The sequence below is a fragment of the Globicephala melas genome, chromosome 9 (genome assembly GCF_963455315.2).
Source record: "Globicephala melas chromosome 9, mGloMel1.2, whole genome shotgun sequence".
In the NCBI taxonomy this organism is placed as follows: domain Eukaryota; kingdom Metazoa; phylum Chordata; class Mammalia; order Artiodactyla; family Delphinidae; genus Globicephala; species Globicephala melas.
This window is the reverse complement of record NC_083322.1, coordinates 88,985,555-89,012,758: the sequence shown is the minus strand read 5'-3', so window position 1 is coordinate 89,012,758 and position 27,204 is coordinate 88,985,555. Positions and strand designations below refer to the sequence as shown.

The 27,204-nt window shown below is 38.5% G+C and overlaps 1 protein-coding gene across 1 annotated transcript in view; it reads right to left on the bottom strand.

Moving 5' to 3' along the window:
- The window catches only part of PRKAR2B (protein kinase cAMP-dependent type II regulatory subunit beta), a 113,174-nt gene that overhangs the window by 79,356 nt on the left and 6,614 nt on the right, over nt 1–27,204 (bottom strand). The window contains exon 2 of the mRNA XM_030834398.2: nt 3,412–3,447. Coding sequence (XP_030690258.1) covers nt 3,412–3,447 — 36 coding nt within the window. The remainder of the gene's footprint in view (nt 1–3,411; nt 3,448–27,204) is intronic.

Here is a 27,204-nt window from a genome sequence, read left to right as displayed (position 1 = left end):
GGATAGGGAGGGCGGGAGGGAGGGAGACCCAAGAGGGAAGAGATATGGGGATATATGTATACGTATAGCTGATTGACTTTGTTATAAAGCAGAAACTAACACAACATTGTAAAGCAATTATACTCCAATAAAGATGTTAAAAAAAAAAATCTGACAGTTTCATCATCATAAGTTTTGTAGAACTTATCCTCTCTACCGTATAAGGCAAGACCCTACTGTTCCAAATGCCCACCTGTTTTTATCCATTAATCACACTCCACTACACGCCTTTCATTCCTGAACCAAGTGGAAAACTAACTTATGAAACCCTGAAACCACTACAAACTCTTAAAATTCTAGGAATGAATTTTGTTTGAAAATACTGAGTGAAACTGATTCCTTTTACTTATAGAAATAAAAACAAACAGGTTTGTGGGCAGGCACTGAAAACACATGAGGAGAGTTCAGCAGAAACAGTGTTATTTATAAAAATGATCTGAAATTATGTATTTGTTAAACACATCCTTAATATAAACATTGCCCTCATCCTCATGAACCATAACAAAAGAAAAATGTATAAAAGGGAGAAATGTTTTGTTTGAAGTATTCAGGTTGAAATATTTACTTTTGATAGGTACGGTATGAATATCAAAAGCCAAAACCTCAAAGATGTAGGAAACTCAGTCAAATCAGGAATATATCATAACACACTATTTTTAAATTTTCATTCAATCAAAAGTGATTGAATACCTAGCACTACACATAGTATATTTATTGTTATAATGTATACATACAGTACTTATTGTTGTAATTATTATTAAAAAATAGACAAGTAAGGGGCTTCCCTGGTGGCACAGCGGTTAAGAATCCACCTGTCAATGCAGGGGACACAGGTTCCATCCCTGGTCCGGGAAGATCCCACATGCCACGAAGCAACTAAGCCCTGCGCAACTGCTGAGCCTGCGCGCCACAACTACTGAATGCCGGGCACCGAGAGCCCGTGCTCCACAACAAGAGAAGCCACAGCAATGAGAAGCCTGCACCACAGCGAAGAGTCGCCCCCGCTTGCAGCAACTAGAGAAAGCTCACGCGCAACAGCGAAGACCCAACGCAGCCAAAAATAAATAAATAAAATAAATTTTTAAAAAAATAGACGAGTAAGAAATAAACTCTTGTATCAAGAAGTAAACTCTTGTATCCTACATATCTGGTTGACTTATTTTTTTCCCTTAAATTACAGGTATCACATTACAAATTTAAAGTTACAATTTATTTCTGAAAAGAAAAAGTATTTCTGAATTAAAACTTTATCAAAAAAAGATATCCTAAGAAATATTTTTAATTATCAGATACGAATTTCCCTATTTTAAGTAGATGTCTATTTTTTTTATGTTCAGGAAATGCTACTTCCAAAGAAATTGAAGTCTACTACTGCATTGAATTACTTTTCACCACTAGATTAAATTAACAAAGAGAACTGTAAATTTCCTCCCCAAGATGTCTTAAGACAGTTTCTGCTTTCTTTGTTAAAAAAGTTTTAGACAAAGACCATTGTTCTTCTTACCCAAGGCAGTAAATATAATTTTATTTCCCTTGCCTGAAAGACTGAAAATGTGTATAAAATGCTTACCACAGTGACTGACCCATCAGGAGTATTCCATAAGTCAATTCTCTTTTCCTTCCAATAATTAATGTCAAAATTCATTCTCATAGTGCTTTCCAGCATGTTATATTATTAGGGTAACAATATTTACACTTTTTAAGGCTTTTACAACATGACTCCTGAACGTGGTATCATTTCATTTTTCTTTAAATCGAACTGCTCCCTGTTGTTTTCAATGGCATTTCCTATTGCCTGTCACTTGGAATAAATGCAACATTTGACTTGAACGTGTATTTCTTTGCCGGCATTCTAGCTTGTCTACATTTCCAGCCAATCTTGCTGAGATACACTGGACACAGATTCAACAGTGGTGGTGGGGAGTGAAATAGGGTGTTTCAAAACGAACCTATATACTAGAGCCCCTGATCCTTCAACTGATGCTAAGTATACTGAACAACAAATATTAATGGAATTTGCCCAGAAATAAATGTCTCATGTCAGTTTGAGGCAGAAAGAGAGACAATTTATTCTAAGAGTCTTAACTATGTTCCTACAGAAAGAATCTTACATCACAGAGACAAGATATCTCACTACTGATTCTGTCTTATTGTTCCTCTCTGTTTCCACCACTGCTCATGAAAGACTACATATTACACCAGAATATGATCACTCTTGATAGCTCTACTCTGGGATAAAGTCTGATTGATGCCTTACTGACATAATCTCTCATTCCATGAAAGGCATTGTAATCTACACTTTGTTTTCAACATTAAAAATAGATATGCCTCAACATTACAAAAAGCTCAGGAGGATAAAGTAGGTACCATCACAATACAGCGTATTATCCTAATCCCTGTCTTTTTCCTTATAGACCTGGTCACCACATAATAAGAGTAAATTATGCCAGTAACTGCTGACAAATTAAAAATAAAACTCAATCTTAAAACACATTTAATAATATAGCACAGATGGAAATTAGGTAATTTTATGAAACAAATGACTCATTTGTATTATATAAATGTCAAAGATGATCTGTTTGAAATTATTTCTTGTGTTTTTCAACCAAAAAACTCCAGTTATATATAAAAGAAAGTCACTTTCTCAAACCAAACATGGTAGTACTTCACTTGTCCTCTATCTTTAGAGAAGAAGGTATTTCACAAAAGTGAATTTTCCAAACAATAATTTATCCATTTCAGCTCCCAAACTCATTTAGGATAGAAATGCTTTACTTCCCACCAATGTAATGCAGGTGGTGCCCAGTATAGTGAACCAAATTTAAGCACCTGTCAATGGTTAAGGTCGCCCTCACTGTGAATATGCAGAAGGTTACTGTGGTATCTCTAGGACAGCAATAGCCCCTGGGGCAGGAACAAATATAAAGCAATTTGCTCCTATTCTGAATGGGACCCCATGATGACAAGGTCTTATATCGGAGTGTTATGAGTTTTCCTGTCCTTTATTAAAAACTCTCCATCCCTCCCTGTTTCTAGAGTGTCCTTTACCCAGCTTCCAAATTACTTCTTCTAAACTGTGACTGGTAAACCAGATAACCATGTAGATAATAATTTATCAAGATCAGAAATAAACAAATTGGGGCAAGAGTCTCCATGCATTAGCCTCAGTGCACAGTGTGGTTTTAAGTTTAGCCACTCAGTGTGTATTTCCAATTATTTCCTAGTTCTTGATTTTATCAGATGGTTGTGTTTTCTGGGAAAATGACTGACAAGTAAGTTATTACTCTATAGCAATTATTCTTTTCATACCTTCTTATCCAATCCATTTTAAAAATGTCACCATTAGTGAGCAAAATCCATCATCAGACTTACCTGAGGCACGCCTCGTAAATCGGTTTATTACTGGAGCTGAAAGAGAAAAGCGGAATAATATGATTAGATAAAATTTTAATTTATCCAAAACCCTGAAAACGACCTAAATTGTTAAGTGATCCCATAAATTAAATAGGAGAAAGATATGAATGAATAAATAATGCAAGAAGAAAAACCATTAATATATGAAAATTAAATGTTTTAATTCACTAGTAGCCAAAGAAATATAAATTAAAATCAATATTTCACCTGTTAAATTGGTCCCCCCAACACACTTTAAATGAAAATCCCTAGTTATGTGTGGCTGAAACTACTTAACTGGGACAGTGCCAATCTATATAATATTTTTGTAAACAATTTGGCAATTACATCTAGTGTCGTAAAAGGTGTGTCTCCTTTAAGAGAGTAACTCTACTTTTAAGAGATTTATCCTAAAGAACTATTACTAGAGAAGGAAAAAGATACACACACGTCCGTGCGCACGCACACACATCTATTCAACAGCATCATTTTTACAGTGAAAATATTTGGAAACAAAACTAAAAATGCTCACATATACTGATATCATTATTAGGTAAAGGATGGTATATTTGTGGTTTTGACAATTTTTGTGCGACCCAAAGGTCTATCTGTGGAAGGCTGCAATTTCAGGCTGGTGTATGGGAGTGCATTGCTCAGCTGGTAAGCCCACCCTTGGCCCACGCCCTGCATTCAACTTAGCTCTGTTGTTTCTTCTTGGTTTTGCTTATAGATACCTTACAGTTATCTCAAGACATTAGGTTTTTAAAAACTTTATTTCTTGAGAGAAGCAGGTAAGTTTACAATTCATATTATATACAGAAAGGACATCATGTATTACACTGTATATTTTAGTAGCAGGATGTCATGGGTCTACTATGATACTTTTTAATACTTCAATACTTTTAAAACAGTAATTATAAAGACTGTTTACACTATGGAAATAGGTCAAGTAAAAAAAGAAGACTTAAAATTTTTGTCAGCATTATGGTTACAGAGCACAAAAAATATAGATGCTTCGGAATAAGTACTAGAAGAAAACTGTCAGATGTTTCACACTAATCCTTGCAACATTACTGATGACAACATTTTACAGTAAGGCTCAGAGATATGGATTAGTTTGCTTTAGATCACATAGTCACCCTGTGGCAGAGCTTGAGAATTCCAATGCAGGCACTTCTAGCACCAAAATGCTGCCCCACCAAGAACAGAAAGCAAAAATACTGACACCTGAAATCACCACGTAATAGATAATTATTCCCTTCCATATTGATCTCCATTGTTATTAAGGATTAACTGTGTGAAATCATTCACAAACCATAATGTATAGCAAAATTATATACTCTAAACAGAGCAAGAGAAAATTCCCACTACTTATATACCAAAATAATTCAGCCATATAGCTGCAAAGTCACAAATTACTTATATAAAAACCTTTCATCAGGTAAAGTGTAGTTATATTTTATATATCGCACGCACAAAAAAACTTCCATCAGTTTTCTTGGACACCTTCAACCCCCTTTTGCACAACTCCTTCAGAACCTAGTCTAAAAAAAGCCTCCCCAGCAAGCTACAAGGACAGGGGAAACTTCAACCACAGGAATGCAGAATAGATAGTGCTGGCTGCCCAGGGCAAGATGAAGGTAAAAAGCATATCTCAGCCTTGGGGCAAAAAACAGAGCAGACACTCTCCTCCCCCTCTAGTCTCTCTAGACAATGAAATCACAGCACTGTGAGCTTCTGGTTTGAAATGTTGGGACATCTTTGTTCCCTTGCGGTCCCTTAGGTTTCTGTGCCTTTTTTTTTTTTTTTTTTGGCCACACTGCACAGTTTGTTGGATCTTAGTTCCCTGACCAGGGATTGAACCCAGCCCTCAGCTGTGAAAGCATGGAGTCCTAACCACTGGACTGCCGGCGAATTCCCTGTGTCTTTCTGAAGTGTTTAAGGCAGAGATTTTCAACGAAGTGGCATCACCATCCAGGAGGTGTATTCTAAAGTTGTGGGAGCAATTTTTTCAACTGTCACAATAATTCAGAAGAGATCCCTGGCATTTGACAGACCACGTACAGGACAATCCTGTACCACAGAGAACTGTCATGAATCCCAAAACTCTTGTCCTGCACTACTTTCACATATCCCACTGGACATTCATGTTGGCAAACGAGTCAATTTATAACCACCTGAGCCTAAATTCTAACACTGTTTATACATAAATACGATTATTATATGCAGTTTTAATATACATCAGATTTTCTACAACACAAATACAACATAAATCAATGTTGGGGGGAATTTGGGGGTTTTGCGGGGTATTTTTGTTTTGTTTGGAATTTTACTAATAGATGCTCATCATTTCAAAAAATCATGTCACTGATGTATCACTTGTGGTATCTGAATAACCAGTACAATACACCTGATCAGACTACATTTGCAGCTTTCATATTCTTAGTGATTCTACATGTAAGTGGGAGAATCTAAGTGCATTATGTCTTCTGCTGAAACACATTTTACTTACTATAAATTAATTGCCTCATTTCTCCTTTATATTTTTGCTAGAAATTATATCAATGTTTAAATTGTGCGTAGAGAAGTTCTATGACTGTGACTTCCATTTCCCAATAGTAAATGGGGCACAGGACTGGGCAGTTAAGAAGATGGGGGCACCAGGCATGTGGTACCCAGTAGTTAAGGTAAACACTGGGTTTTGACAAAATTACCAAAACTCCAATCCCTCAAAACATATCCCTTCATATCCACTTGCAGGGATGAAACACAAGTGTTTCCTGTACCAACTCTTGGCAAGCTAACAGTAACCTTCACAATTTTTCTAGCCTTTTTAGTTTAGTTACCAAAATGGGGAAGAAGATTGAGATTCAGGGTGGAGACTCTGCTGTAAGTAAAGCGATGTGCAGCTGGGCTTGGGGTGCCTGGTGTTTTCTCTCCCAGGAACCCAAGTACAGGGAAGGGGAGCAGGAGGAAGGTGAGGAAGGACGCACCACCGGGCGCCGACTGGGGTCAGGAGACGTGGGCTCCACTGCTGGCCCCATCGCCTTCCCGGAAAGCTTGGATGAATCGTATAACTTTGACCTAAATCCTCAATTTAAAAAACATGCAAGGTAAGATCTGCCCTCCGTAATTCAAGGGGGGTTTTATGAAAAAATAAATAAACATCTTTGAAAGTGCCCGTAAACTATAAATTCCTATTCAAATATGAGACTGATGTTTACTATGAGCTAATATTACCAATCTTAACATTACATTTTTTGCATATACAAAGTAAACAGCAGCACAAATTCACAAAAAAGTTAATAGATGATGCTTTAAAATGTGCTAAGTCAAATTAGGTTTCCTCAGACTCTTGGTTTCCACCTTTATATTTTCCTATTCTATAGATATTCTGTAAGTGTATTTACACACACACACACACACATTAGGAGAATATAGAAGGAAAAATATAGCAAACGTATTATCTGCCTGGAGAAACATATGATTTAAGAATATACTAAACGCCCCTAACATTTTAAGGAGATATAACCTAAGATCTTAATGAATCCTAAGGAAAAATACAGAAATGTTTATGTAGGTTTGACTTTCTCCCAAGCGCCATTCCAGCGCAATACGGAGAGTCCTGTGTTCCTATGAATGTCTTTGCACTTGTCTATCCATAGATCCCATCAGTTCCCAAATTAGACGGATCTTAATTCCTCAGCCCCCAGAAGTATAACTGATTCAAGTCTTCTTTAATCCTGGAGTATCCTTACAGGAAAAACTCTCTACTACTTGAGGTGGCTGAATGAGCCTCTCTGTTCCTAGCACTGAAAACAGCCTCCCACACCTGTGACTGGAGTTTCGCGGAGCCAGCAGGACCTGCTTATCTTCTCACCTCTTTATGCCTGAAGCCCAAGATAAGCAGTGCCTGGTAGATAAGAGGCACTGAGTAAACAGCTGTGGCGTGAATCAATCAACTCTGTGAAGTAAACTGAGCAAGTCTCCTTGTCCCACTTATTCCACTGTTTATTAGATGTGGATGCCGGGCACTGGGAATGTGACAAGAGTCCCTGCCTCTGAAGAGCTTGACCAAGTTGGGGGTATTTTCACATACTATGACTGCAAGGGCTTATGCCACACACGCAGCTGCCCTAACAGAAAAATTTAGGTAAAAAGAGAAGTTCCGTAGAAAACTAGAAAACTTAAGAAATTCTATAAAAACAAAAGCAGTCAACTGAAAGCATGAACCAACGAGTTTGGCCTTCAGAAAGGAAAGCCAGGTTGATAGTCATGCAGACAGTTTGCACCTCTGAGCATAATGCTGGGAGAGAAGTTCCAGATTAAAGAAATAAGAGCGCTGAGTTGTGATTTATGGTCATTAAACACACACACACACACACACACACACACACACAGCCACCCTATCTATATTGGAGCCACACTGGTTAAATGGACTTTTGCAGAAGAGTGTTCATATGCCCTGAAGTGAGATGTACACAACAATCTTGGAGTCAGCACAATAATTAGCACACCTAGCCTCCTATGAGTCGCCTTTTCTAGCAATAAACACTTTCCGAATCTGCTGTCTAAATAAAAGATTCTAGAAATTATGTCAATTGAAACCGTGTTAACTAATTATATTTGATAGAATAAATACTTAGCTCAGAGTAAATTAATTTCTCTTATGCCTGGGCTTCAAAAATTAAAACTGAAATAAGGCTCACCCTTGAACCAAGGAAGAATTAACTTTTTAAAATATCAACAGCAACGAAAGCAAATAAACAACAAAACCTGAAATATTTTGCTAATTAATGTAACAGGCATAATTTTCAAACTTTTTTATACAGGTTTAATTTTTGACATTGAAAAGGACTATATTTTCTGTGTCTTTGTTAAAGCCATGTCTGCTCACAGTACTTCTGACTGGACATGATGGGAACTGTTTGAGAGGCTGGCATTTGGGGGACCAATTTTCTTCTTCCTTTTTGATTATACAGCATGAGATCAGGCATCAACCTACCCTACACACAGAGCATGGCTGCAGGTAGGGCTGAATGAAATGAAACAGACATTCAGCTTTTAAAAAATGCCAGCTTTAAAGACCACTAAAAAGATGCACGGTTTTGTTCTTTCTATTCACAAAGCAAACTCCTCAAAATATAACTGATATTCTAAAATACTGAGGTCATAAAATATAACTATTACCATAGGGGGAAAATACACTCCTAGTTACTTTTGCTTACAAAGGAACTTGATTCTCTACTGTTTTTTTTTTTTAATTTATTAATTTTTTTTTTTGGCTGTGTTGGGTCTTCGTTGCTGCGCGCGGACTTTCTCTAGTCACGGTGAGCTGGTGCCACTCTTCGTTGTGGTGCACGGGCCTCTCATTGTGGTGGCTTCTCTTGTCGGGGAGCACGGGCTCTAGGGCACGTGGGCTTCAGTAGTTGTGGCACGTGGGCTCAGTAGCTGTGGCTCGCAGGTTCAGTAGTTGTGGCGCACGGGCTTAAGAAGTCCCTTTTTTTTTTTTTTTTTTTTTTTTTTGCGGTATGCGGGCCTCTCACTGTTGTGGTCTCTCCCGTTGCGGAGCACAGGCTCCGGACGTGCAGGCTCAGCAGCCATGGCTCACGGGCCCAGCCACTCCGCGGCATGTGGGATCTTCCCGGACCGGGGCACAAACCTGTGTCCCCTGCATCGGCAGGCGGACTCTCAACCACTGCACCACCAGGGAAGCCATCTTTACTTTTTAATTCATGAGGATTCTACCCTCTTAGGAACAGGAAGAAAAATATAGCTTTAGCTAGCAGAGTCCTAAGGTAGCTAAGCATATAAAACCACACACAGAGCTGATGCAATACCAATGTCGAGGAAAAAGGCTCCCAAATACTTTTAGGATTTTAAAATGTGGGCTCAGAAGAAAAGCAGGAGATGGGAAAGGTCATTGTCAAAACTACATCAATTCAGGGACTTCCCTGGTGGCACAGTGGTTAAGAATCCACCTGCCAATGCAGGGGACACGGGTTCTAGCCCTGGTCCGGGAAGATCCCACATGCCGCGGAGCAACTAAAGCCTGTGCGCCACAACTACTGAGCCTGCGCTCTAGAGCCTGCGTTCCACAACTACTGAGCCCGCATGCCTAGAGCCTGTGCTCCGCAACAAGAGAAGCCACAGCAATGAGAAGTCCATGCACCGCAATAAAGAATAGCCCCACTCGCTGCAACTAGAGAGGGCCTGCGTGCAGCAACGAAGACACAACACAGCCAAAAATAAATTAATTAATTAAAAAAAAATTACATCAATTCAATCTCTGCTTCCACATATGCTAAAACTGTCTCTTCTAAACTTATAGGATCAAGTATGTGCAAGTATGTATGTGCGAAGCAGATTTATGGAAACTAATGTTTTGTTTTAAGAGTGAATACTCCAGACTAGACCACTAACAATACTAGGAAAACCAAAAGCTCGGAGAGTTTGAACTGTCACACATCCCTGAAGTCACAGTAAAACAGACCCAGAAAACGGTAATTAAGGAAAATAAAGGGCTCTGAAATGAAGACTGAGAAAACAATCAGGGCAATGTGATTAAGGTTGGCCTAATCATAAAAGTACAGTTTTAGAAAATACCATATTCAAATCCTCCCCCTTGTCTTCACAGAATTAAGATGTTCCTGCTATTCTAGGCTCAGCTCAAATGTCTCCTCCTAAAGAAGCCTTTCTCTAAACATTCTCCAGGTCCTCTCAATCACATCATCCTGCTTCTTTTCTTCCAAGCATTATCAGAAGACATCTAGTACATTATGTTTACTGTGTTTTTTTGTACACTACTGAGAGGGCAGTATCCTTCCTTGGCTGTTTTACTACTGTATCCCCAGTGCCTAGAACACTGCTTGATATAATATGTATTTGGTTCAACAAATACTGAATGAAAAGTGTGAATGAAAAATTAGTACAATAAGGGTATTCCCTGATACTTAAAGATTATTTGGACAAGTGTAAGTGATAATTTATATACATATTGTATTTATGAAACCCATAAATTAAAATACATTACCAGCTGAAACGTAAAATAGACTTAAAAACAGTAGACCTTGACTGACTGGCATTTGGCTTTTTGTACAAGCTGCAAAAATAAGTCCCACTTATGCCCCAAAACTACAAAAATGTAACCCAGATGCTAGTTTCCAGCAAAAATAATGAAAAATTTCACAAGATAATCAGTGCAGAAAGCAATGACACTTCTCAATTAAAATGTGGAAAAGAGAATTTCAAAAGCATCCATGTTTCCAACGGTTTTACTTTTAATCAAGGTGAAACTGACATACAATGAAATGCACAACTCGCCGAGTTCTGACACATGCATACACCTATATAACCAACACTCCAATCAAGATATAAAACATTTCCAACACCCTGGAAAGGTTCCACAAGCCCCCTTACCGTCAATTCCCACTATCCCTTAGGAAACTACTGTTAGGATTTCTACCACCATAGCTTAGCTCTGCCGTTCTGTGAATTTCATATAAATGTGAGATTTATTCTCACTGTTGAGAGGATCAATAGTTCTTTTTTATTGCTGAGTAGTATTTCATTGTGTGAATGCACTACAATTTGTTTATTCATTCTCCTGTTGATTTTTTTTTTTCCAGTTTGGGCTACTGTGAATAAAACTTCTATAAATATTTTTATACAAATCGTTTTGTGAACATATACATTTGCTTTTCTTAAGCAGATGCCTATAGTGGGAATGCTGGTTCATAGGTGAGTGAATGTTTAACCTTATAAAAACCTGCGGATTTCCTAACGCTTTGTACCATTTCATACTCTCATAGGAAATAAACAAGACTTCCAGCTGCTCTATCTCTTTGCTAACATAAGGTATGTCATTTTAGCCATTCTTGTGTTTAGTGGCAACTCACTGTGGTTTTAATGTTAATTTCCTTAATAACTAAAAATACTGAGCACCCTCCCATGGGCTTATTGGCCATTAAGTCTTTTTTTTTTTAATAAAACAGGTTTATTAATTAAAGGACTTCCCAAGTCTTTAGTACTCCAAATGACATTTGTTTTTTGGGTTTTTTTGTTTTTGTTTTTTTGTGGTACGCGGGTCTCTCACTGTTGTGGCCTCTCCTGTTGCGGAGCACAGGCTCTGGACGCGCAGGTTCAGCGGCCATGGCTCACGGGCCCAGTTGCTCTGCGGCATGCGGGATCTTCCCGGACTGGGGCACGAACCCGTGTCCCCTGCAGGCAGACTCTCAACCACTGCCCCAACAGGGAAGCCCTTTTCGGTTTTTTTTAATAGATCTTTGTTGGAGTATAATTGCTTCACAATACTGTGTTGGTTTCTGTTGCTCAACAAAGCAGATCAGCCATATGCATACACATGTTCCCATATCCCCTCCCTTTTGAGCCTCCCTCCCATCCTCCCTACCCCAGCCCACTACTATTTTACATTCAGTAGCGTATATATGTCGATGCTACTCTCACTTCACCCCAGCTTCGCCCTCCCAGCCCATGTCCTCAAGTCCATTTTCTATGTCTACTTCTTTATTCCTGCCCTGCAACTAGGTTCATCAGTACCATTTTTTTGTTTTTTTTTAAGATTCCATATATATGCGTTAGCATACGGTATTTGTTTTTCTCTTTCTGATTTACTTCACTCTGTATGACAGACTCTAGGTCCATTCACCTCACTACAAATAACTCAATTTCGTTTCTTTTTATGGCTGAGTAATATTCCATTGTGTATATGTGCCACATCTTCTCTGTCCATTCATCTGTCGATGGACATTTAGGTTGGTTCCATGTCCTGGTTATCGTAAATAGAGCTGCAATGAACATTGTGGTACATGCCTCTTTTTGAATTATGGTTTACTCAGGGTATATGCCCAGTAGTGGGATTGCTGGGTCATATGGTCATTCTATTTTTAGTTTTTTAAGGAACCTCCATACTGTTCTCCATAGTGGCTGTATCAATTTACATTCCCACCAACAGTGCAGGAGGATTCCCTATTCACCACACCCTTTCCAGAATTTATTGTTTCTAGATTTTTTGATAATGGCCATTCTGACAAGTGTGAGGTGATACCTCACTGTAGTTTTGATTCGCATTTCTCTAATAATTAGTGATGTTGAGCAGCTTTTCATGTGTCTCTTGGCCATCTGTATGTCTTCCTTAGTGAAATGCCTATGTAGGTCTTCTGCCCATTTTTTAACTGGAGTGTTTGCTTTTTTGATATTGAGCTCCATGACCTGTTTGTGTATTTTGGAGATTAATCCTTTGCCTGTTGTTTCATTTGCAAATACTTTCTGCCATTCTGAGGGTTGTCTTTTCGTCTTGTTTATAGTTTCCTTTGCTGTGCAAAAGCTTTTAAGTTTCATTAGGTCCCATTTATTTATTTTTGGTTTTTATTGCCATTACTATAGGAGGTGGATCAAAAAAGATCTTGCTGTGATTTATGTCAAACAGTATTCTTCCTATGATTTCCTCTAAGAGTTTTATAGTGTCCAGTCTTACATTTAGGTCATTAATCCATTTTGAGTTTATTCTTGTGTATGGTGTTAGGGAGTGTTCTAATTTCATTCTTTTATATGTAGCTGTCCAGTTTTCCCAGCACCACTTAGTGAAGAGACTGTCTTTTCTCCATTGTATATCCTTGCCTACTTTGTGATAGATTAGTTGACCATAGGTGTGTGGGTTTATCTCTGGGCTTTCTATCTTGTTCCATTGATCTATATTTCTGTTTTTGTGCCAGTACCATACTGTCTTGATTACTGTAGCTTTGTAGTATAGTGTGAAGGCAGGGAGCCTGATTCCTCCAGCTCCATTTTTCTTTCTCAAGATTGCTTTGGCTATCTGGGGTCTTCTGTGTTTCCATACGAATTGGAAAATTTTTTGTTCTAATTCTGTGAAGAATGCCATTGGTAGTTTGATAGGAATTGTAGTGAATCTGTAGATTGCATTGGGTAGTACAGTCATTTTCACAATATTGATTCTTCCAATCCAAGAACATGGTATATTTCTCCAACTGTTTATGTCATCTTTGATTTCTTTCATCAGTGTTTTATAGTGTTCTGAGCACAAGTCTTTTGCCTCCTTAGGCAGGTTTATTCCTAGGTATTTTATTCTTTTTGTTGCAGTGGTAAATGGGAGTGTTTCCTTAATTTCTCTTTCTGATTTTTCGCTGTTGGTGTATAGGAATGCCAGAGATTTCTGTGCATTAATTTTGTATCCCACAATCTTACCAAATTCATTGATTAGTTCCAGTAGTTTTCTGGTGTCATCTTTAGAATCTTCTACATATAGTATCATGTCATCAGCAAACAGTGGCAGTTTTACTTATTCTTTTCCAATCTGTATTCCTTTTCTTTCTTTTTCTTCTCTGATTGCTGTGGATAGGACTTCCAAAACTATGCTGAATAAGAGTGGCGAGAGTGGACATCCTTGTCTTATTCCTGATCTTAGTGGAAATGCTTTCAGTGTTTCATCATTGAGTATGATGCTTGCTGTGGGTTTGTCATATATGGCCTCTATAATGTTGAGGTAGGTGCCCTCTATGCCCATTTTCTGGAGAGTTTTTATCATAAATGGATGTTGAATTTTGTCAAAAGCTTTTGCTGCATCTATTGAGATGATCATATAGTTTTTATTCCTTAATTTCTTAATGTGGTGTATCACATTGATTGATTTGCATATATTGAAGAATTCTTGCATCCCTGGGATAAATCCCACTTGATCATAGTGTATGATATTTTTAATGTGCTGTTGCATTCTGTTTGCTAGTATTTTGTTCAGGATTTTTGCATCTATGTTCATCAGTGATATTGGTCTATAATTTTCTTTTTTTGTGATATCTTTTTCTGGTTTTGTTATCAGGGTGATAGTGGCTTCATAGAATGAATTTGGGAGTGTTTCTCCCTCTGCAATTCTTTGGGAGAGTTTGAGAAGGATAGGCGTTAGCTCTTCTCTAAATGTTTGATAGAATTTGCCTGTGAAGCCATCTGGTCCTGGACTTTCGTTTGTTGGAAGATTTTTAATTACAGTTTCAATTTCATTACTTGTGATACGTCTGTTTATATTTTCTAATTCTTCCTGGTTCAGTCTTGGAAAGTTGTACCTACCCAAGAATTTGTACATTTCTTCTTTCTCTAGTTGTTTTAAGTGTAGGGTTAGATTGTTTATTTGAGATTTTTGTTTCTTGAGGTGAGACTGAATTGCTATAAACTTCCCTCTTAGAACTGCTTTTGCCGCGTCCCATAGGTTTTGGGTCATCGTGTTTTCATTGTCATTTGTTTCTATGTATTTTTTAATTTCTTCTTTGATTTCTTCAGTGATCTCTTGGTTATTTAGCCTCCATGTATTTGTGTTTTGCACTGTTTAGCCTCCATGTATTTGTGTTTTTTACGGTTTTTTCCCTGTAATTGGTTTCCAATCTCATAGCGCTGTGGTCAGAAAAGATGCTTGATACGATTTCATTTTCTTAAATTTTCCAAGGCTTGATTATCAGTGACCCAAGATGTGATCTATCCTGGAGAATGTTCCATGTGCACTTGAGAAGAAAGTGTATTCTGGCACTTTTGGTTGGAATGTTCTATAAATATCAATTAGATCTATCTGGTCTATTGTGTCATTTAAAGCTTGTGTTTCTCTATTTATTTTCTGTTTGGATGATCTGTCCATTGGTGTAAGTGGGGTGTTAAAATCCCCTACTATTATTGTGTTACTGTCCATTTCTCCTTTCATGGTTGTTAGCATTTGCCTTATGTATTCAGGTGCTCCTATGTTGGGTGCATAAACATTTATAATTGTTATACCTTCTTCTTGGATTGATCCTTTGATCATTATGTAGTGTCCCTCCTTACCTCTTGTAACAGTCTTTAAAGTCTATTTTACCTGATACAAGTATTGCTACTCCAGCTTTCTTTTGATTTCTGTTTGCATGTAATATCTTTTTCCATCACTTCACTTTCAGTCTGTATGTGTCCCTAGGTCTGAAGTGGGTCTCTTGTAGACAGCATATATATGGGTCTTGTTTCTGTATCCATTCAGCCAGTCTGTATCTTTTCGTTGGGACATTTAATCCATTTACATTCAATGTTATTATTGATATGTATGTTCCTATTACCATTTTCTTAATTTCGGGGGGGTTTTTGTGGGTCTTTTTCTTCTCTTGTGTTTCCTGCTTAGATAAGTTTCTTTAGCATTTGTTGTAAAACTGGTTTGGTGGTGCTGAATTCTCTTAGCTTTTGCTTGTCTGAAAAGCTTTTGACTTCTCCGTCGAATCTGAATGAGATCCTTGTTGGGTAGAGTAATCTTGGTTGCAGGTTTTCCTCTTTCATCACTTTAAGTATATCCTGCCACTCCCTTCTGGCCTGCAGAGTTTCCGCTGAAAAATCAGCTGATAACCTTACGGGGATTCCTTTGTATGTTATTTTTTGTTTCTCCCTTGCTGCTTTTAATATGTTTTGTTTGAATTTAATTTTTGTTAGTTTGATTAATATGTGTCTTGGTGTGTTTTTCCTAGGGTTTATCCTGTATGGGACTCTCTGTGCTTCCTGGACTTGGTTGACTATTTCCTTTCCCATGTTGGGGAAGTTTTCGACTATAATCTCTTCAAATATTTTCTCAGACCCTTTCTTTTTCTCTTTTTCTTCTGGGACCCCTAGAATTCTAATGTTGGTGTGTTTAGTGTTGTCCCAGAGGTCTCTGAGATTGTCTTCAATTCTTTTCATTCTTTTCTCTGCTCCTCAGCAGTTATTTCCACCATTTTGTCTTCTAGCCCACTTAATCGTTCTTCTGCCTCAGTTATTCTGTTATTGATTTTTCCTAGTGTTGTTCATCTCTGTTTGTTCTTCTAGATCTTTGTTAAACATTTTTTGTATTTTCTCAATCCATGCCTCCATTCTATTTCCACAATTATGGATCATCTTTACTATCATTACTCTGAATTCTTTTTCAGGCAGATTGCCTATTTCCTCTTCATTTATTTGGTCTTGTAGGTTTTTACCTTGCTCCTTCATCTGTGATATATTTTTTTGCTGTGTCTTTTTTTTTTTTTTTAATGAGTGGGATTGTGTTCTTGTCTTACTGGTTGTTTGGCCTGAGGCTTCTAACACTAGGGTTTGTAGGCTATTGGGTAGAGCTGGGTCTTGGTGCTGAGATGAGGAACTCCATGAGACCTCACTCAGATGAATATTCCCTGGGGTCTGAGGTTCTCTGTTAGTCCAGTGGTTCAGACTCGGAGCTCCCACCACAGGAGCTTCGGCCTGACCCTGGGCTCGTGAACCAAGATCCTGCAAGCCACCTGGGGCAGCAAAAACAACAAACAAAAAACAACAAACAAAAAAACACACAACAAAGAAAAAAATAAAATTAGACTAGGAAACTAACAGATATGTTAGGAAGAATATAAAAATAAAAATATAGATGAATAAACAACTGGAAGGTACATCAGTACTACAATAGTAAAAAAGAGGAGGAGGGAAAATTTTAAAAAAGGTGGGTGGAGAAGGCCTTGGCTGTGGAGGGCGGGGCCTAAGCAAGGGCGAGGTTTGGGTGGTGGGCGGGGCCAATGCTCAGGACCCACAGGTCTGGAAAAGGCTCTGGGGGCTGTGGGGGGCGGGGCTTAGGCTCAAGGAACAGAAGGGGCCCAGGCGTGTCCCCCACCCCTGGTCTCAGAGGGCAGCGGACCTCACCTGGGAGTCCAGCAGGCTTCCTGGGCTCGAGTGGGTGGGGCAAATGCCCTCCTCGCCTCTCCTGCTCCTCCAGTCTGGGAGGGCCCCTCCCACCTGCCTCTCCTGCTCTCTCCTGCCTCCCTCCTGTGCCCCCAAGGACCCACGCAGCCTGGAGGGGACTTGGAGGGCAGGGGATATGCCTCGGAGCTCAGCAGGCTCCCCGGCCCGAGTGGGCCAGGCAAATGCCCTCCACTCCTCTCCCGCTCTTCCTGGAGAGTCCCCCCCACCTGCCTCTCCTCATCTCCCCAGCCGCAGGGGCACCGATCCTGTCTGGCCTCCACTTTTCCTTTCCCCTCAGTCCCCCTACATCCTACCGGTTCACTTTGGGGTTCTTCCCGACTCCTTGGGCATCAGAGTCCCCCACCATGGGCTGGCAGGCGCCCTAGTTGTGGGGAGACACTAACTCCACGTCTTCCCACGTGGCCATCTTCGTTTATGTTTTCTTCATTAAACTGTTTAGGCCTTTTGCTCAGTTGGGTTTTGCTCAGATTGATGGGCTTTTTGTTATTGAGTTTTAACAGTTCTTTTTATATATTCTCAGTAACAACTAATTAGAATAACAGAAAAATCTCCCAGTTATAATAACAACAAAAACAATATGTTACTTAGAAATTAAACTAAGAAAAGACAAGAAAATCCTTTATGGAGAAAATGATAAAACACTGAAGAAATGAAAGGAAGACCAGATAAATGGAGATATGCAATGTATATGGAATATTTATGTCTCCAAATTTGTTTATGAATTCCAACAAACACCTAATAAAGTTTTTCACATCATTGAAGAAGCTCATCCTAAAAGTTCTGTGGAACAATAAAAGCCCATGAATAGTTAAACAATTCTGAAGAAAAATAAGGTGGATGTACTTACTTACCACATATCAGGACCATATAAAGTCATATTAGGAGAAAGAGAGAGTAATGAAAGAATGGACAAACCAACAGAACAGAATAGACTGTAAGTACCTTCACATAAAAATGGAAAATTGATGTTTAAAAATCAGTGGGGGAAAAAAGTCAATAAATGATGCATATTTTTAAAAAATGAAATGAGATTCTCATCTCATGCCAGGCACAAAAATAAATTATAGATGGATTAAAACCTTAAGTGTGAAACTCAAGACTTTTTCATTTTTACAAGAAAATGAAGAGCTTATCTTTTTAATTCGAGGTAGAGATAGATTCCTTAAGGCACAAAAAAGTATAAGTATAAAGGAAGGGATTAATGTTAGGCTACAATAAAATCAGGAAATTCTGTTCTTGAGTTAAATGGTATGAACATGAATGAAAAGAGTGAAATAGGTGAGGGAAATTAAGAGGTACAAGCTTCCAGTTACAGAACATGGGGATGAAATGTACAGCATGGGGAATATAGTCAATAAAAATGTAATATCTTTGTATGGCAAGGGATGGTAACTAGACTTATCATGGTAATCATTCTGCAGTGTATACAAATACTGAATCACTATGTTGTGCACCAGGAACTAACATAGTGTTGTAGGTCCATTATACTTCAACAAACAAATAAATAAACTCATAGAAAAAGAGATCAGATTTGTGGTTACCAGAGGCAAGGGTTGAGGGGATGGGCAACTGGATGAAGATGGTCAAATGGTATAAATTTCCAGTTATAGGATAAATAATGTAATGTAAAATGTGATTAATATAATCAACACTGCTGTGTGCTACATATGTAAGCTGTTAAGAGAGTAAATCCTAAGAGTTCTCATCACAAGGAAAAAATACATTTTTCTTTTTCTTTTACATCTATATGAGATGATGGATGTTCACTAAACCTATTGCGGTCATCATTTCATGATGTACTTAAGTCAGATCATTATGCTGTACACCTTAAACTTGTACAGTGCTGTATGTCAATTACATCTCAATAACACTGGAAGAGAAAACAAAGGAAATTCGGTTCAACCTACATAAACAAAATGAAAAGACAAGCCCAAAACTGGGAGAAAATTTTTTTCAATGCATGTTACCAACAAAGGATTAGTAACCAGAATGTGGAAGGAAGGAAGGAAGGAAGGAAGGAAGGGAAGGAGGGAGGCAGGGAGACAGGATGGAAGGGAGAGAGGGGAAAGGAGAGGAGAGGAGAGGAGAGGAGACACTCCTACAAATCAGTAAGAACAACACAGACAGGAAAAATGATAAGAAAAAAACTTTTTCCACAGAAGATGAACTAGAGATATGATCAATGAAGATAAAAAAGATGGTCAAGATCACTAGCAAGCAGGGAAAAGCATATTCAATTTACAATGAGATTCCAATTTAACATCTGTCTTATTGGCAAAGATGGTTAAGATCTGACAATATCAAATGGTCACTTGAATGTGGAGAACCAAGAACTCTTATACTACTGCTGAGAGTATAAACTCGTATAACAGCTTTGCAAATATGGCAATATGACGTGCAGTGAAAGCTGGGCATTCCCTACAACCAGCCTTTCTACGCTTAGGTATATACCCTAGAACTGCAGTCCTCAAACTTTGTGGTCTCAAAACCTCTTTACACTCTTAAAAATTATTTGCTTAGGGCTTCCCTGGTAGCGCAGTGGCTGAGAGTCCGCCTCCCGATGCAGGGAACGCGGGTTCGTGCCCCGGTCCGGGAAGATCCCACATGCTGCGGAGCGGCTGGGCCCGTGGGCCATGGCCGCTGAGCCTGCGCATCCAGAGCCTGTGCTCCGCAACGGGGAGAGGCCACAACAGTGAGAGGCCCGCGTACCGCAAAAGAAAAAAAAAAAAAAAAAAAACAAGCTGAAGGATGATAACTTACATAAATGAAACTTTCGTAAGTGGCACAATTTATATGAACTTTGAATACATGCAAAATATCATTATTTCTAATCTATGAATAAATGCCTTTGTAGTAAGAATACAAAAACATACATAGGAAGTATAAACACCAAATTCATCATAGTGCTGGTTATCTATGGAGAAGGAAGTTAAGAGAACGGGATAAGAGAGGGGTATCCAAGGAGACTCCTACTGTACATGTGATATTTTCTTCAAAGTAAAAAGACTGAAGCGTTAAAATCTGTTAGAGACAGGGGATGGCTCATGTGAGTGTTCCTTATTTAGTGTCTGTTCATTTCTGTATATTGGAAATATTTCATAATTTTTAAAAAAGAGAAGAGGGAGGGAGGGAGGGAGGGAGAGGGAAGAAGAGGGAGAGAGGGAAAGAGAGAAAATTTCTGCTCTGCTTGGTTTCGGAGATAAAAATCTCTCAGTATACTCAATACTATCAGCCCAACCAGATTAATTCACACTGCTTTTTTTTTTTTTTTTTACTTTATTATCTTTGACATATAAAAATTACATATATTTAAGGTGTACAACTTGATGTTTTGATATATGTATACACTGTGAAAAGATCATCCCAATCAAGCTAAATAATTTAACCGTCACCTCTACAGTCACCACTCTGTGTGTGTGTGTGTGTGTGTGTGTGTGTGTTAAGATTTAACTTAAGATCTATCCTCTCAGCAAATTTCAAGTATACAATACAGTATTGGTAACTGTCACCACGCTATATACATTAGATCCCAGAACTCATTCATCTTGCGTAACTGAAGTCTTGTACACTTTTAATGCTAAATGTGCTCCTAAAATATATTTCACTAAATATCCTTTCTGCAAATGCATTTTTCTTAAAATCTGAACACTAAAATACCTTCTGAATTCTTTTTAAGAAATTATAAGGAAATTATTTTAAGGTATTATGAGGAATCAAAGATCATAATATTGCTTAGTTGGTAAACTGTTGTTAATGACAGTAAAATAAGATATCAAGGACTTCCCTGGTGGCACACTGGTTAAGAGTCTGCCTGCCATTGCAGGGGACATGTGGTCGAGCCCTGGTCCGGGAAGATCCCACACGCCACAGAGCAACTACGCCCGTGCGTCACAACTACTGAGCCTGCGCTCTACAGCCCATGAGCCACAACTACGGAAGCCCACACACCTAGAGCCCACAATGAGAAACCAGTGTGCTGCAACTAGAGAAAGCCCATGCACAGCAACAAAAAGACCCAATGCAGCCAAAAATAAAATTTAAAAAAAAAAAACAACTAACGTTAAAAAATCAATGACAGGGCTTCCCTTGGTGGCACAGTGGTTAAGAATCTGCCTGCTAATGCAGGGGACACGGATTTGAGCCCTGGTCTGGGAAGATCCCACATGCCGCGGAGCAGCTAAGCCTGCGCGCCACAACTACTGAGCCTGCGCGTCTGGAGCCTGTGCTCCGCAACAAGAGAGGCCGTGATAGTGAGAGGCCCGCGCACCACGATGAAGAGTGGCCCCCACTTGCCACAACTAGAGAAAGCCCTCGCACAGAAACAAAGACCCAACACAGCCAAAAATAAATAAATAAACAAATGTGGGGTTTAAAAAATCAATGACACCTTAAAAAAAAAAAAATCAAAGACCTGTGAATAACTCTGTGTAAAAGCAAAGATATCCAAAAGAACTGTCTTTTTTTTTTTTTTGAAATCTATTAAGATAGCAATTTGTAGTGGAGCAAGTACAGAATGATAGGTTTTCAGAATAAAACCACATTCTAATGTAAAACTTAGGTATAAAAGTTTCTCCCGGGCTTCCCTGGTGGCGCAGTGGTTGAGAGTCCGCCTGCTGATGCAGGGGACACAGGTTCGTGCCCCGGTCCGGGAAGATCCCACATGCCGCGGAGCGGCTGGGCCCGTGAGCCATGGCCGCTGAGCCTGCACGTCCGGAGCCTGTGTTCCGCAACGGGAAAGGCCACAACAGTGAGGGGCCCGCGTACCGCCAAAAAAAAAAAAAAAAAAGTTTCTCCCACCATGAGCTTACTTTCATAAATATTATGATATGAGGAAATGGCAACAAGCTGTCAAGTTAATACAACCAATTTTTTCCAATTAATTTATATTTCAGGCACATATTCATGTTTTTTACTATAAGCATCTGCCTCATTTAAATTAAGTAACTATTTTCAATATCCCTACTTACTCTTTCCCAAGTTTGTTTTAAAATAACTTATTAAAACTTGAATAAAACCATAAACTTGGAGATTCTGCACACACAAATTTATTTATTCTACCAGTTAAACACTGATTCTCAAGGGAGAAGATGGTGTGCAAACAAAGCAAAGCTTTATCCCGTTGCTTTTTTTTAACCTTATTTTTTTTAAGTCAGACTATTTTCCTTGCATTTCAAAGGAATTAAAGGAGGACTTGAGACTTAAAAGAGCAGGGTTTTTTTTAAACGTCTGAAACACTTAGCTGAAAGATCTGAAGACTTTACTTTTATATTTTTCATTAATAACATTTTCTTTAAGGACTATTATCACACTGCCTTGAAAACAATCTCTAGTTTCTTACATTTCAAATCAAACTTCATTTTAAAAAACCATCAGGTTCTAACTTCTAAAACCTGCCTTCCTCTCTTTCTTCCTTCCTCTCTTCTTTTTTTAACAAACCCATATATAAGGCTTAGTATATGCCACACACTGTCAATTCATTTTTTCTTACCAGAACCCTCTGAGGTAAGTACTACCATCATTCCCATTTCACAGATGGGGAAACTGAGGCACAGATGGTAAAGTAACTTGTATAAGGTTCCAAAAGTTATAAATGGCAGAGTCAGGATTCAAACCTAGAGCCTATGCCAAAGTGAAGTCATATTTGTAAAAAGTTTCCAGTGTTTCTGATTTTTCAGCACTACTTAAAAATTTTCAGCAATAAAAGCAAACTGTTTTGTTTGTTTTCCATAAACTACCAGGTTTAAGAAGTAGGAGGCAGAGGAAAGGGGTTCTATTGACTGTGTTTATCAAATCAGTGGCGGGAAAAAAGTAACATGAGTAGGAAAGAATAATAATAGAGGTAGATGATAACACATTCAGTTTAGGACAAAATTATCTGGAGGTGCCTGAAGAAGATGCAAGCAGAGGTGGCTGGTAAGCAGGGAGATATGTCAACCTAAATCTGAAGGCGAGAGGTGTGCGCTGGAGCTACAGTTAAAACTGGAGGGCTCACCTCGGGGCGGGGGGGCGGGGGGTGGTGGTGAGCAGGATTCATGCAATAAAGGGAGGAAGACAGCCTGCTTTCAAGGTGGCAGGAATGAGGCAAGATGGAGAGAGAAAACAGGACAAAGCAGGTTCAGGGCAATAGAGGCATTTGGGATTTAACACAGGGCTCACAGAAGCAGAAGCAGTGACATGGGAAGTTTAGGGGGCTCAGAACGTCTCCTCGATGGGAATGTGCAATCCTCACCCGCAAGGCGAGCCTGTGCACTTGTGTTCTTTGCTTGTGGCAGAGTGATCAAATATCAGGCCAAAATATAATATGCCACCTTTTTTTTTTTTTAATATAATGAAGTCTAAACCTATGAAACTGAACACAGGCTAAGGCTTTTATATTTCATGAAAACATTTTAAAATGCAACAATATAAAGTATTATCAGGAGGCTATTTTTAATATTTATGCGCCCAAGTAGGTTTCAATCACTTTAGAAATATACACTTATAGATATTTACTATTATGAGACATTCAGTATTCAACTTGAGGGTAATTTAAAGTGTATTTGAGCACCTTCTGTGGGCCAAGTGAGATGCGTGCAGGAAGGTCTTGGAGGGAGGGAGCTCATTCCTGTGTTTCCTTGCCTGCCTGTGCCAGGAACATGTGACATCCGCCAAGCTTACTCTGAAGTAGGGCACGTTCATCCTGCCATTTTGACACCACTCATGTCAACCAGAGAATCTCGTAAGGATTTTCTGGTAGGGTGAACTGTAAGCTAACCTTTGGAGAAAAACTGGGATTTTGGCAGAAAGTTAAGGAAAGAGGACTGGGTACCCAGGACCAAGAGAATAACTTAGGCAAGAATATTTGGCTACATCAATTTCGAACCATACTGTGTGCCTCTATAGTGTTTTATCTACTACCCACCAGACGTTTATAAAAGAATCGCCTTTCTTTCATGTCTTTTTTCACTTAAAATGTATTTACTAGGTAATACAAGTATATGACAAGCTTTTTTCAAAAGTTACGAAAAGGGAGATAGTGAAAAGGCTACCTCCTAACGAACTGTCATCTCCAGAGATGGCCTTCCTCAGATACCCTATGTAACTGCATTTCTTTTAAACTATTTTATTTTATGTTTTTCCTTAGGATGTTGCCTGGTCCTAATCTTTTAAACTATTTTAAACTTTAGATTTTCTTCTAATTCTGATTGGCACTTCCATGACTAAGCTTAACTAAACACCTGTAACATGGTATGATTCTGTTTGTCACATCCCCGATATGTGCACCAAGGACATGAGTACTCTATAATCGAGTCTGAAGTTCAAGGTACAGACAGGAATACAGATTTAAAAGAAAAAGCCTAGATCTTACCTGTCAGGTAACATGATTTTATTTCCTTTTCATAAGATAGAATTTTCCTCTTTATTCTGCCAAAGTTTGGCTGAGTCAAACAATTACCTAATGAATGTCTATTAAAAAAGACACACACACACATTAGGACCCTGCCTACCTGCAGGTCCTTTATAATCCAGGAGCTTAAAAGAGGAAGCCAAAGTTTACTACAGCTAGCTTACATATTAATAGAGTATGGGTTAAGTTCTACTGTTAGGATTGTGGTCTCCAAAATGGGGTCATGCACCCCAAGGCAGAGTATAAGGCAATCATTTAGGGTGTAGTAAAAATTAGAACTTGCTTACAATTACTTGTTACTTCTCCCTTTCAAAATTTATACTGTGGGATGCTTTCTCATATACATAGTAAGCTAATATACTGGTACATGCACAAAATTTATAAAAACATACATGGGATATGTCTACTCAAATATATTTTGCTAATGACTCTACATAATCAAAAAGGTTTTGAGAATTAAACAGCTCAGGATATGAGGTGTTCATTTTTAAAATAAACATTTTATTGAGTTTCTAAAGTATATGAAGTGCTGGGACTTCCCCTGCGGTCCAGTGGTTAGGACTCCGCACTTCCACCGCCGAGGGCCTGGGTTTGATCCCTGCTCAGGGAACTAAGATCCCGCAAGCTGCATGGCGCGGCCAAAATAAAATAAAATAAAGGTTCTCTTTAAAAAAAAAAAAAGTATGCCAAGTGCTAATTTGTGTAGAACAGACGGAAAAAACAAATTGTAAAAGGGAAAGATCAATGCTGAGCTAGGCTGTAAATTTTGAGAGGGAAAAGTTGGAAGCTTGTTTTTTGATATGTGGTTCTTTTCAACCATGTTACTGCTGTAAGAGTTACTAAAAATGAAGTCTGTGTACCATGGTTAAGGAGATGGGCTCTGAACTCAGACTGTCAGGTTCAAATCCTGACTCTACCACTTACTTTGGGGAGAGCTGAATGATATGTATAAATAGCCTTATTCAGCGTCTGGCACTTAAGCAGCCAAAAAAGTTAACAATGATTAAATAAAAAGAATATCATTTAACAAACATTAGCTTTCTATAGCAACTGAAATGAAACAGCTGAGTCATGTATTAATTCAGAACCTTTTGGAAAGATGCTTTTTGAGTCTAACTAAAATGTATTTAAACGAATGGAAGCTTTTTCCTTCTTTTTTATCCAAAAAAAAGAATAAATTCCCCTCAATATCACTCGCATGAACTGTTTTGTCTTAGAACAGCTAATGTAAATTAAACAGTGTCAGTCCCCAGCCAAACGGATACCGGAATCACTGCATTCAGTGTATCTTCTTGGCTTCACTTTTATGTAGAACATGTGTTTATATTTTGACCTTTTGTCTTTTTGTAAAACACAGAAACATTTTTTAAACAGTAGCAACTGGAATGATGGTTTTTTTTTTTAGTTTCCAAACATATTAAGCTACACATGGCAGAGCCTATTGCTGAAACATTTATAAATGTTACACCAACTGTGTTTATATTTCTGATTTTTTTAGATTGTTTTGTTTTCATGTAAGCCATGACCTGAAAATTTTAGCTCAAATTCTTTCCACAAAATAATTACATAATGGAACAGTCTGAGTCATTTTCAATTTCCGAAACACAAAAACTCCCATAAAATAAAGATAATGATCAGTATCACAGTGAGGTTTTTACATGGGGTTTTGGGACCAACCCAACCACAACTAAGCGGCAAGGATAAGGCGGAAGGACAATAAGAACAGGACCAAGAACACGATGACAATAACTCATCCACCTCAGAAAAGTCACTGCACTCTTTTTTCTTTTCCATTGTCTCTTCTTAAGCAATTGATACAAAAATAAAACCTAATGCTAGATTTCACCTCAATGAAAAAAATCAAAGAGAAAAAAAAATGGTAATTCTGAAGGCAAAAGAACAAAAGTACTTCTCTTTAGCCTAGACTTTTAGACCTTATCTATCACCCTGATGGAAGACAGAAAGGATTCATAGTATGTAAGTTAATATAAACAGCACACAAATTGTGATAATTCTATGAACAAAAAGACCAAAGCAGACTAAATCCGGGCAAGGAACGTCTCTGGCTTTCAGCTGCTCCATCTGTTAAGCGAAATAGACAACATATTCTATCTATGAGACAGTCTCTGACAAAAGGATTGTTTCTTAAGAAGTCTAGAGATATAAACTTAAGAGAATAATTATTTCTTTTTTCTTAAAAATTAAAAAAAGGAAGGAGTTGCCTGTCTATAAATATGTCTGCAGTGAGTGAATGAGCCCAGCATCCCACTTCCCAACTTATACACATTCCTCCTCCTCATGGGCTAACCCAGGTCTCTGGCCCCTTTACTCTGTGACTCTTGATACTGCTAAGGCAGACCCCAAGCTCAGTCATTCAATCACATTCTCTGAACCCTCGCCCCCATCAACCCCAACCTCCACCGCAGGCCTTCACTATTGCTACTACTCTCATTAAGTGGCTTTTTCAATGGATCACAAATAAACTCCTCCTTGACAATTTCAAAGGTCTCTTGTTAGTACAGCTGAAAAAGAAACACATTTGTTTTTTGACACAGCTATGAACAAAACCTTGACAGCTGGAAATATACTGGAATCCATGGAGTGAGATTCGCAGCAATAAATAACCATTAAATATTTACTCTGTCCCACCC